The sequence below is a fragment of the Globicephala melas genome, chromosome 4 (genome assembly GCF_963455315.2).
Source record: "Globicephala melas chromosome 4, mGloMel1.2, whole genome shotgun sequence".
NCBI classification, from domain to species: domain Eukaryota; kingdom Metazoa; phylum Chordata; class Mammalia; order Artiodactyla; family Delphinidae; genus Globicephala; species Globicephala melas.
The window spans coordinates 68,252,066-68,264,749 of NC_083317.1; the positions used below are offsets into that span (position 1 = coordinate 68,252,066).

Consider the following 12,684-nt stretch of genomic DNA (forward strand, 5'->3'; position numbering starts at 1 on the left):
GATGATGATGCTGTGAGCTACTTCTCCTCCTGCCTCGCCTGCCCCTCCCGGAGACTTCCTTGTCGGTGTTGCGGTGGCAGAAGCAAGCGCCGGCCCGTGGGAGGGAGAGCTGCTTCTGAGTGTGGCGAAGGGGGCTCTTGCTCGAATTCCTCTGATGCTTTTGAGTTTGGGAGTTTTGAGTCCACGGTGTGCTCAGCTTCCCTTTCCTTTCAGTCATTAGGAGTAATTGCCACATCTCCCTGTGTTCAGTGCTTTTGCTGCTGGGATTTCTATACACACACCTTTTGTCACATAATTAGCTCCCAGTTGGGCATAGATCGGCAAAAACAGAGCAAAGACACATAGACAGTGAAACATACGGAAAAGGTCGGGAAGAATAGGTTTATTCTTTGCACGTTTGTTGAGCACTGGCTGCACGCAAGGCACTGCGCTGCACTTGGTGGATGCCAGCATTTACATGTCCTTTTGACAAGGACAGGAGGTGTTTCCAGAGCCGCTGAGTGCAGCCACTCCTCACCTGGACTTGGAGTTTATCGGGAGTGCGGGCTTGGGAAGAGGAGAGGAGAGGAGCATAGGCGGTATTTCAGTCTTGTTAGTACGGGGACGAGGTGGGCTCTTCTGGGAAGAGAGGCAGTTCTTTTCCTGCATGGCCCATAAAGATCTCTGTAACCTTTACTGTCTCTGTCTTTGCCCAAGTCACAAGCTCTGCCGCTACCCTGTGGGGTTCAGTGAGCTTTTATGGGCTGCACTCCAGTGCAATGTTCTTCCGCTTTATTCTGAGTTCTAAGTGGCTATTTTGCAAATGAACTTCTGGGACACAACAGTTTTATAAGTTGATAGCCTCAAGCTGGTCCTGCCCATCGTTGGAGAGAATTGAAGGAGATTCATATTTTGACAAAGCACTGAATGAGACCAGGAGAAGTCTTAGCCAGTCGGTGTTTGCTGTAGGGTGTGTGAGTGTGTGTGTGTGTGTGAGTGTGTGTGTTTGTGTATGTGCGCGCATGTACACACACACGTGCCTGTCTGGCCTCACGCCTCCCAGTTGATTCAAACACCAGCGAAATGGAACAGACGGCTCACTAGACAGTTGGCGAGATTGTAGCTGTTGGTTACTTCTAGTTCATAGTTGGGCTGGAAGTGTTCTTATCTTCCAGGTGTGTCTCTGTCTCCCGTATTTTACCAGGCGTGATCTGTGTGACTGGCAAAGTACTAAAGCCTATTAGAGGAGACAGGGTGCTTTGGAATCTCCACACCCAAAGATGACATCAGTCCTGCCAAGCTGACAGAGCCTCATCACAGGGAGTTCTCATCAGGCTTGTAGGTGGCAGAAGTGGGCAGAAGAGCTTCGTTTAGCTGCGCCATCCATCTGGGTCCATTCATCAGACATTCCCGAGCACTTACTCTGTGCTTTGAGGGACACACATGGCTAACAGTGTCCTCGAGGAGCGCAGTGTGCAAGGAGGAGAGGAAGCAGACACCTAGCCAGGTGATTAGTCACTTCGTTCTGCCTGGAAAGGTTGAGGAAGACTTCACAGAGGAGGGCGAATTCAAATTTGGGGCAAAGACCTCAGAATAGCAGGTCTTTAAAGTGCCCTGGCTTTCCCTGCAGGCAGCTCCCTGTGGTGTGGGCCCCTCGGGTCATCTGGCCCTGGACAGGCAGGACTTTATGGGGCCAGGGTTAGTGTGTGAACACAGACCAAGAATAGAATTCAGGACTCATTTGGAGACATGCTGTCTGGAATCAATAAAAGTGCAAATGGGAGAAATAATCCTGTGACTTTTGATGTTCTAAAATGAAAATCTGGGGGGGCACCTTAGAGCTTAAAAGAGGTAACCTTAAGACAAAAGGATTGACTGTTCGCATAATTGCTACTCACTTTATGCCTCTAAGAGGAAGTACAAACTGCGATATTAAATATGGGTAGGTGGAATATGGAGCTATAACGGATGATGTTGCAAGCAGGAGTACCTGGGTTCGAGTTTGAAGTCAGAGGCAGGATACAGCTAAATCTTCCCAGAACAGCCAAAGGGATAGAACTCGGAGCTCTGGTCCGTGCAGGCCACCCTGGGTGGCAGTTCACGGATCACCGTTACACAAAGAGATCCCCAAGGACATGAGCCGGTTCTGCCCGTCTGCTCAGCCACTCCTGCTCTGAGACTTCTGAATGTGCCCCGTTAATTAAGGGAACCCACCATGTGCACTCCGGACCCTGTGATGACAGCCCTCAGCTGTTGTCCTAAACGCACTCAGTCTGTGTTTATGAGTCTGAATGAGACGCCCTGGGATGGGCAGAAGCGCTCCGGTGGGTGCTCTCTGCGGGAGAGTGAGCAGGGGAACAGCAGGTGGGCAGCCAGAGCACAGCTGCCCTCGAGTAGGCCCTGCTGTGTGTGGTTCCCCATCTCTGCTTCCTGCCCTGCCAGTGAAGGGTCGGAGGTGGGAATGGGGATGCCAGGGCTTGGGGTGGGTGATGGCCCCTCTGCTTTCCCCCCTTAAAAGGCAGGTGAGGGGGACAGAGGGCATCCTAGGGGGAGAGAAGACAGTGCTCCGGGGTGAGGCGTCTGTAGAGGTGTGTGCAGTAAACACAGGCCCCGGTTGAGGGGTCAGCTCCACTACTTACTAGCCCCATGACCCTGGACAGGTCGGTTACCCTGAGTCTGTTTCCTCATCTGTGAAATGGAACAATAATACATATTCTGCCTTCTTACCGGGTCTGTGTTGAAGATCTTTGTAGAATAGAATTTAATGTGAGATCCCATTCTACTCTTGTTGTCTTTCATCTGGGCCAGACTGTCAGGACATTCCAAGAAGCTGGAGGGAGGGAAATGCTGTGTTTGTCTTCAAGAGCTTTTCCTTGGGTGAGGACCCCTTGGTCATTGTGAGGATGGTCCTGAAGAAGCTTTTGGGTGTGAGAGTCAGCCCAGTGGACAGGGTGTTTTGCTTTGGCCCTTAAGAGCTATGCAGTGCTGTGGAACTTGCAGGACTGCAGGTCAGGAGGCCTGGCTCTGAGTCCAGGCTCTGACAGCAAATAGATGTGGGACCTTTGGCAAGTCACTGCCCCTCTCTGGGCTTCAGTTTGCTCTTGTGTGAAATATGGAGTTGAATCTTCCAAGTTGCTCCCATCCCTGCATAGCCTGGTTCAGAGCATTCCAGAAGCTGCCAGGCTCATACGTGTGTACACATACGTGCTCGTGTGTATGCATGTGTATACAGACCCATGTATTCATGGAAATGTGTGGGAGGCTGTGTCTTCCAGCCTTCGTGTCTCTCCCCACCCTGGGTGTCTGCCTCGTGCGTCTCCGGTCCCTCCCTCCCAGCATCTCTCCTCTGTCCCGCTTTGTTCCCTCTCCCTTGATAGTTTCTGTTGCTCCTTCCCTGCTCGGGCCCCTGCCTCCCCCATTCTTTTGGTCTTTTTCCTCCTCTCTTCTGTGTGTGGATATCTCTTCTCTTTTTCTTGCTTTTCTGGTGCTTTCCTCCCCGCTCCTGCCTGCGTGCTGGCTGGCACACGTACCCCTCTCCGCTGGGCCCCGGGCCCCCGTAACCTGTGGCTCTGAAGTGTCCGTAGGGTTTCTGGCTTCTGTCCAGGGATTTGTCAGCTCTCCCTTCCCCTCACTCCACCTCCTGGCTCACATCTCAGCAGCCACGCTCGGGTTGGCTGGTGGTAGTTGTCCAGCTCTTAAGTGGGTTGAGTGTGAGGGAGTTGGTATTCCCCACGTGCCCTGCAGCCTGGCATCGGGGCTCGGCCTTGGCACGGAGGGCTGCTTTCTGGACGGCGGAGCCGGAGCCAGCAGGCGGGAGCCATGCCCGGGGTGCTAATTCCTGGGGCTGGTTCTCACGGGGCTGAGGCTGCCCGATGGGGCGCCTGCTGCCTTCTTTTCCTGAGGGTTTAAGGTCATTACCTTACCACCTGCTCTCATTCTCCCATCTGCTTTCTTTCCCCTGGAGCAGTGCTGGCTTCCCAGATCCAAGACGTGGGGCCTGCCAGGGCAGGCATAACATATTTTGAAGCCCATGTTTTCTTCCAAAAATGATTCGAACTTAGCATTTGCTCCTTTACATGTGAGCGTGTTGAAATTACCATGGGATAAAGCAGGCTTCCAGAAGAGACGCCGTGTTTTGTGTCGTGGCTTCAGACACCTTGTGGCACACTGCTGTGCCCTCGTGGGGGTGACGTGTCCCCCCTAGGACTGCTGGGCCGCGGAGGCAGGTGGAGGATGAGAAGGCACGCTCTTTCTCGTATTCCCATCACTCTCATGAACTCTGCTACATGATTCGTGTGCCTTCGTGAGGTTGGCACCAAGGAGGACAGCCAGACTCCTGTTGTGGGAGTCCCTTCGTCATCAGGGCTAGTGACCAGCCACCCAGGTCCGGGCAAGTTGAAGGCCCAGCTGTTCTAGGCTGTTCTGTCTCCTGCCTTTGCCCTCCGGCTACCTCCTTCCACATTGTCCTCTGCATGGGGCACCTTGCAGGCATGCTGACGGTGTTGTTTTGCTCACTCGCTCCTTATCTTGCATTTTTTTCACGTCTCTGAAGTGGGGGCACGTCCCACCTCTCCTCTGCTACCCACCCTCTGGGGTCACAGGTCCATCCACTCAGAATCCCGTGTTAGACCCGAGCAGATGGAAGAAAGGGATTTACCCCTTCTTTGCTGGGGAAAGGAAGGCTGAGTTGGCCAAGGCACACAGTGTCCAAGACAGGCTGGGGGCCTTGCCTCTGGTCCTCAGTGTAGTCCGCTTTCTACCCGCTGCCGGAGGCGGCCCAGTCTCCACCCTCTGTCCTGGCTTCTGGCTCCCGGTCCATCCGTCAGGATACAGGCAGCCTGCCTTGATGCTTCAGTAATACTTGACCCTGTAGGGAAATAGAGAGCTCCATCCAGCTCATGGACAACTCCCGCATTCTGCAGCTCGGGAAGCCAAGGGCCCTGCCAGAGGCCACAGGCTGGCTAGCGGCAGAGCCAGATCTAGAAGCCATCAGTCACTCCAACTGACAGTGACTCCGGGGAGGGTTTGATACTTAGGCTGCGACTTCTCAAAGTCGAGTACCTCCCCTTCCCGAGCCTCCAGCACCTTATTTCTTCTCTTTCTTCCTACTCTTACCCCCCACCTTTCATCCCTGGGTCTGACTCCCAGGAGTGTGAGTTGCCAGTCTCTTGAATGATCGCCACTGCACGTGTACATCTAGTAAACACAGCACCACGTACCTGCAGCCACTCTGCCCTGCTGGCCAGCAACCCACATCAAAGTCAGACGAAAACGCCCATGTGTATGTGTCTATCTGGGTCAGGGGTGGGGAGGGAAGTGTGAAAAGGCCTCGGTGACCTTTCACATTCTCTGTAGAGGAGAGCCCAGGGAGGTGGGGGAGGAGGGGATGTAGCAGGTCATGGGTGAGTAAATGGGCAGAGGGTGTTGAGGCTCCAGCCTCCCCAGCAGAAAAGGCTGGTTCCTGCAGGACAGTTGGGGGTGGCAGATGAGGACCTCTGCATGGCCAGTCCACTCTCTGTGGTTGTCCCCTCCCTCTCCATCCCCGGCAGAACAGCTCATTTTCCTGCTCACTGCCTTTGTCTTTCCCCCCCAGAGCCTCAGTCACTGGCTAGAGAAGGGCGGCAGCACAATTAATTGTGCATAATCTATCAACCCAGATCCTTTTAAGTCCCTGAGCTTGGGTAATTTCTCCCCTTCCTGAACTCTTATGACTTTTATTGTCCTGTGCAATTAGTGCGCACACACACGCGTGCGCACACACACACACACACACTCTGAGAGACAGAATCGTAGGAGGGAGGGGAGCCAATCTGAGAGCGCACTGTCAGGAATTTTCACCTGGCAGGATTCCTGGAGCTCAGTAGGCAGAGCCCAGAGAGCCAGCAGTGAGTGCCTCATCCCAGCGCAACAGCCGGCATCATTCACTCGCTCACTCAGGCTATTTATAGAGCGCCTGCTATGTGCCAGCAGCTGTTGGAACCCTGGGGAACCAGCTATGAACAAAATAAAGCCCTCGGCTTGGTGGCGCAAACCTTTCTGATGGGGGCTGACAGTGGACATGCTGGTCAGGTGTGGAGACAGCGGGGAAGGGCATGTGACAGTGCTGGATGAGGGGGGCTGAGGCTCTGGGGTCTGTGCCAGAGATGCTCGGAGAGGACGGGAGGCTGGCTCCCCACCTACCCGTCTGAGAATGTGTGCGTGTGCGTGTGCGTGTGTGTGTGTAGGGGGCAGGGAAGAGGAGAGAATCATCGGGGAGTGTCCTATAACTTAAGGAGGGGAGAGGGTTGCACAGAGTCTGCCACAAGGAATCGTGTGGCAGTGACAGAGCTGTGGTCACTGGACAGCTGTGGGGGCCATAGGCTGCGGGCTGGGCTGGATGTGCTCTCGGGGAACTCCGTGCCCCTCCAGCTTTACGCAGTGTCTTTGGAATGTTGCTCCTAAGCCTGGCCTGGGCTCACCGGGAGAGTGACACTTTTCCATGGAGTGGGTTCCCACACAGCCGGCAGGGATTGCAATGATGGGCCCCATCGCTTCTCTCTCTGCTTTGTAAAGTCATAGGCAGAGGCTGCCAGCCAGGCTCAACGGAGGAGAGAGCTGACATGGGGCTACCTTGCAGTCTGGGTGCCCCCGCTGGATGCCAGCATGGGGCGAGGGGGGCCGTGGGCACCTGGACCTCGTTCCTGCTGCAGCCACTATTTGATGTCACATTTGGGTGGACGGTGGGTGGTCACAGAAACAGGTGCACGCAACAGAACAAAGCCGGACAGGGAAAGTGCCAAGGGAACAGTTACAAACATCTAAGTCGAGCCCTCCTGTCTCCCCTGGGGCAGGGAAACGGTGCCTCAGACGCAGTTGTCACACACAGACCCTCTGCCTGTCAGTGTGGCTTCTCCACAGAGCGCCCTCGGGACAAGGCAGACAGAACTGTAATCGCCACCGTCAGTGGAGGTGAGCCCAGCAACCCCACAGGGCTCTAGGGTAAGAGTTCAGCCACTGGCTGCGTGGGCTGCCCTTGTAGGGCCTCCTGATGCACGCTCTCAGCCCTTCTGGGTCCCCTCCGCAGCCCAGCTTATCCCTTCTCTCTGGACTCCCTATCTCAGAAGGCCCTTGCCAGCCTGAGGGAGAGGCCACAGCCTTTCCTTTCTAAGTGCTTCGTGTGTTTCTTTAGTCCCCTGTTTGCTGGGGGTGCCGATGGGGGGTGCTGGAAGCTGCAGCGGCTGCAGTGATGGCCACCACAGGTAGGGCTACGCAGGGAGGGAAGGCTCTGGGCCTGGGCTGGGCTGGGGGGCCCCTGGGAGTGCCTGACACTCTCCCTCTCCGACCCACACACCTGTCCCGCAAGACATGCTTCTTGAACTGCAAATGGCACATTTACACTTAAAATGAGGTCCCATAATTTTGCTTGTCCGTGGATGAGTGTGGCTTTTAGAATTGAGCTGAATGGTGTAATGAGTCCATCTGCTCTGGGGCTGGTGCTCAGCTGTGTGACGCTGGTGGCCGTCGAAGGTGCTGAGGTAGGTAAAACAGGTGGGAGCCGACAGGACTTCCCTCAGGTGGCTGTCATCCCTGGCAGAACAAGGTTTCTCATGCGGTGTAGACGCCGGGGACCAGTGGGTGTGGGTGTGGGCGGAGGTGCCCTCGCTGAGTCCATTGAGATGCGGGGAAGGGTCCTGCAGTGAGGAGCACGGCCCTGCGGGCACGGTAGCTGGCTGCCCCTGGCTGGCTGTCGGGCAGACCTGGCTGAATGTGGTGAGGTGGTGGGGAGGCCGTGAGAACAGGTGAGGTTTCTGGGGGCGCCGGCGTAGGGCACACGGGAAGCCGAACCTCGTGGTGGGGGCAGAGATGTCGGGGAGAGGAGGAAGAGCAGAGCAGGGCAGGGGCAGGTGTCAGAATCACCTGGGAGGCTCCTTAAAACACAGTCGCTCAAGGACCCGCCGGGAGTTTGGACTGAGCAGGTGTGGGATGGGGCTGAGAATTTGCACTTCTGACAGGTTCCTGGCTGGTGGTGATGCTGCTGGTCTAGGGGCCACATCTTGAGATCCCTGGTCTAACGGAAAGGGAGCCAAGATCAGAGGAGGTCGTGCATGAGCACTCGGTAAACGGTGAACGGCGCCCGGCAGACTCTTCGTATGAGAAGAGTTGCAGGAGTGTGATATTGCAGACGCTAGCACTTCACCAAACCTTTCCCCTTTGTCATTTCGGCTTTTGTCAATACCTGGTCAGATTTCATAACTCCTTCAACATCGCAGAACATTTCCCTCCTACTCTGGTTTGATGGTATATAGCAGGTGGCATGTGGCACACATCAGAGGTGTAAAAACAAAAACTTGCTGGGGCTGCAGGTAGAGCTTCTGAAGTCGTGATCTGCGGGAGGGTCAGGGAATCAGTATGCTTAAAAACTTCCCCAGGTGATTCTAATGAGCAGCCAGGACTGGGAACCACTGTCCTGAGCTTATTTTCCTTCTTAGAATGGATCATCTGCCTTCTAAGCTTCTGGGGCACTTCCTTTGTCTGGATCCATCACGTTGCCCCTTACAGGTAGTGATGTGTCCTCCCCACCTGCTTGCCCCTGTCTTTCCAAATCAGTCCAGATCCTGTTGGTTTCTCTACTTCCTCCTGTTCCCTGAGAGCCCATGCGTAGTGAGGGCCTCACTTGCTACTGAGAGTTCCAAGCTACCTGCCTTACTCTTGGGCCACCAGCAAATTTTACTCCGTTAGCACCTTCGTGAGGGCTTCAGATAACAAGTGTCTTTTTCCTGACATTTGTGTCTTTCAGTGACGCAGAGAGTAGAAAATTGTGCAAGAAGATGAAAGTTGACCTAAGTGCAAAGGACAAAAAGGTCGAATTATTCCATTACCAGTAAGTACGTGTGGGCATTTCCAATTTCCAAGTAAATGCTGAAAGCTTTCATTGGTATTCTCAGCAAACCGTGATTTTTAGTGAGATTAATTTTATTTCAGAATGGTTCTTTTTCTGTGTTTACAATTATTTCTTAAAAAAAAAAAAAACTTGACCTGTGTTCAGTAACTGAATCTTATTAAGATGCTGCGGGAAACCAAAGGTAAGTAAGTGTCTTCACAACCATTCCTAAAGTTAACACGTTTTTCTCCTCATTTGACAGGGATGGTGCGTTTCATACTGAATATAACCGAGCTGTGACATTTAAGGTAAATTTCCCTCCCTCATTCTCAGCAGAGGAGGAAGGGCAGAGTGTACAAATGCCCTTCCAAATGACCTGAGGGATTCTCATCTCTAGAACATAGATCAGCAGAATACCTGGAAAACTTTGTAACTGTTAAACGAGGGGGGATAACCGACCTTGTAGACAGTTTGTGACTCTATCAGCAGTTGTCCAGTGATACGTATGACGTCATGCCCTCCCCTGCAAAGGCCTGAGTCTCCCTTCGCTGTGGCTTCAGAGCCCTCCCTCACCTCTGCAGTGGTGTCCACAGGGGCCACCCACAGGCTGGAGGGGGCCAGCTGTGCCCAGGTGAGCACAGTGTTGTAGAACCCAGGCAAAGCAGCACCTCTGGGGCTGATGCAGCTCATTGCAGATGAGATGCCCATGTCAGTGAGATCGTTTCCTGCTACAAATGCAATTCAGAAGGAGATGGAAACGCATCAGTGAAAATAAATATGGAGATCCTCTGACCTGCAGGTGCTGTCCTGTTAATCACAAAGCAGCTCCCCCAGCCCTGAGTCCTTGCACTGCCCTTGGATTCTCCTCCTTCAACATGTGCATTCCCTTCCTCAAGTCAGTCTTCTTTTGCCTCTGGTCCAGGCAGCATCCCCCTGCCCTGGCTGGGGCCATGTGTTTCTTCTGTTCCAGCATATGCTGAACCCACCCTCTCTGACTCTCCTGCTTCTCAGACTGTGTTAGACCCTGGGCTCCTCTCTCATTGTCTCTCTCTTTCCATCTGTTTCCTTCCATTCTTTTCTGTCTGTCCATCTGTCTGTGCAGCTGTGCCCCTCTACCTCTGCCTCTCTCCCCCCACCCCCTGGTCATTTCTTGTTTATCCACTAACACTTGTTCTTTTTTAAGTTGCTGCAGCTTTTACCGTACACAGGCTCAGCCTGATTACTCATCATCTTAACACCCACTTAGCCACTTAGAGAAAACTCTCCCAACTAGAGTTACTTAACCCCTCTTATTCTGTGTTAAGCTGAAGTCCTTGGAGGGAACACGTGCTCCGCAGGAATCAGACTTCTCTGGGTGGGGTGGGGGAGGTGCTGATGGAGAGAGGGGCGGGGGCTTTCCGTTTTGTGTTTGGAGGTTGTGTTCAGTTTATATTTAGCTGGCCCTCTGAGGAGTCTGTCCTGGGCTTGTGGAGCAGAGAGCAGCAGCTGCTCAGAACTGCAGTAGCAGGAGAGGAACCCGGGTGGTCTGGACTTGCCTGGGTGAGGGAGGCCAAGTCCTGGCCTCTGTCTGCCTCCTTACAAAGACCAGGTGTGTGGGACCCGCTTGCTCCCGTCCTTCCTGTGATTTCAGCATCAAGAAGCTGGAGAAGTGGGCTGAGCATTGTACGGGGTCAGGGCCTTGGGCAGAGAGAGGGCATCCTTGGTCCCAGGGTCCCCGAAGTGCGTGGGGCCATCGAGGACTGGAGTAGAGCCCCTGGGGTTCTGCAGGGTGGGGGGCGATGGCGGAGCTCCCCGTGACCGCCCGATGGCTCCCGCTTCTTACAGGGAGCAGCCACGAGCAGAGCCCTCCTTGGTCACGGATCCGTTTTCCTTTCAGGGTTTCTCCAGCCTCTAACTCCGGAAAGATGCAGGAGGCCCCCAGCAGGGTGGGTGCACAGGCTCAGGCTCATGGTCTGGCTGTTGTTGCTGTCACCCTGTACGGTCCTGCGGGGGCCGGGTCACAGGGACTAGGCCAGGGTCCCTAGAGTCCAGAGGCCAGATAAGTGAGAGTGTAAAGAGCGGGGAACTCAAAGAGGGGGCCTTCCTGTATAAGCGGCCTTTTGCTTGTCAGCCGACTGTCCAGCAAAATCCTTACTGTATATGAGTGGTGAGGACCAGAGGTGCCTGGAAGGCGAAATTCGGGGGGCCCTCGGGTGACCTTCTCCCAAGGCCTGTGGCCGTGGGTGTGGTTTCCCAGCCATGCAGACCAAGGTGCAGGGTGTTGGGCAATCTTCCTGGGATTCAGAGCACCCAGAATAGGACAGCTGACGGCAGTGTCCCAGGTGCCCCTCCCTGCAGACCTTTCTACCCAAGGTCTTGTTGGTTAGACTGATTTGGAGACTAAGAACCTGTGGATGGAATTATTCAACTTCAATTAAAGAAGAATCACCTGAAAAGCAAAAGATTGGTAGTATGAATGTTTCAATTATTACATTAAAAGAAGTGATTTTTTTTCCTTTTTCCATCCACATTCGTTTTTTCCTTGATGCTGAGGCAGCGGTGGGGGTGGTAGCCCTTTAACTTAGCTCGTGCTGGGATGGGACAGGAGCCTCCCAGAGCAGTAGGTCCTACCTATTTTGGGTTCCTAATCCCACTGAGAATCTCCTGAAAGCCATGGACCTTCTCCCTAGAAACAGTGCGCATGCATACATTGAAGGAAGTGTTTTCCTGTGAGTCTGGGGCTTCACAGACTCCTAAAGTCCACTGTGTACCCCAAATTGAGAGCACCGGCACTGGATCTTCTGGAACAGCAGGCGGGTGGGCACTTATAAGCGTCTTTCTCACATGGCTCGTGGCTGTGAGTATGGGTTTCAGGACAGCCCTGCTGCTTCCACTTTGGCTTGTATTGTCACGGTGAAGCTCTCACTAGGGACTGAGAGAAGGCGATCTGCCTTTGCCTGGTGGAAATGGCCCACTTTTCTTGCCAGCAGGCATTTCACAGCTCTGTTTGGACAGACAGAGAGCGTTACCTGAATGAAATTCTGCGAAGTCCTGGCTGTCTCCCACTCTCCCATAGTGCTCTTTCCAAATAGGAGTTTCCAGAAATAACAAGCCTCCCAGGTCCTCTATGTGTGACCGGTGGGTGGGCTGCATGCACAGGCTCATTACGGGGGTGTTTCCTTTCTCACTGCAGACCTCCCTCCCTTCTCCACCCCAGCACACCCAGTTCCTCATCTGCTCCCTGGAGCTTGGTCAGAGTGGGCAGAAATAACAGAATCTTGCATCAACCTGGGGGACACTGAGGGGTCATCTGCTGACATGGATGGCCAGCAACTCCCTTCCAGGGTTGGAGGGATGGAGCCTCGGCTGGTTTCTGTTACCCGTTTCTGGCTCTCACAGGCTTTGAGCAGCATTTCCCACATGACTGTCTGAGAGGGAAGGGAATGCAGCTTCTGTCCTGGATCAGTGAACTGTGGCAAGTGGGGAGGGGAGCAGAGGGATGTGCCCCCTGTTCCCGGCTGCATGTGTGTCCTGCCCGAGGGGAGCAGAGATTTGCATTTGCTCACTTGTCCACAAGACAAAGGCTAAGTAAGCCCTTTATCCTGAAGGTCTTGGTCCGTCTAGAAGGGGGTCCTTAAGGAGAGAAATCCAGCACCCAGGGGGCCACAGCGATGAGCACCCTGCCCTGGGGGCTTCCCACCTGAGCCTCACAGGATGATCAGGATTTAACACACTCCCAAACCAGTTTAGATCATGAAATACCAAGCCGGTTACAAGCAGCTGTGATCACTTGCTTATGCGATTGACAGTTTTAGTGGCTGCCTGACGTGTAAGTATCTTACTTTGCACAGGATTGAAGACCTCTA

General features: G+C 54.0%; 1 protein-coding gene across 1 annotated transcript in view; it reads left to right on the plus strand.

Moving 5' to 3' along the window:
* PDIA5 (protein disulfide isomerase family A member 5) overlaps positions 1-12,684 on the plus strand; it is a 92,232-nt gene that overhangs the window by 25,127 nt on the left and 54,421 nt on the right. The window contains exons 4-5 of the mRNA XM_030858388.2: positions 8,756-8,839; positions 9,102-9,147. Of these exons, the coding sequence (XP_030714248.2) occupies positions 8,756-8,839; positions 9,102-9,147 (130 nt within the window). The remainder of the gene's footprint in view (positions 1-8,755; positions 8,840-9,101; positions 9,148-12,684) is intronic.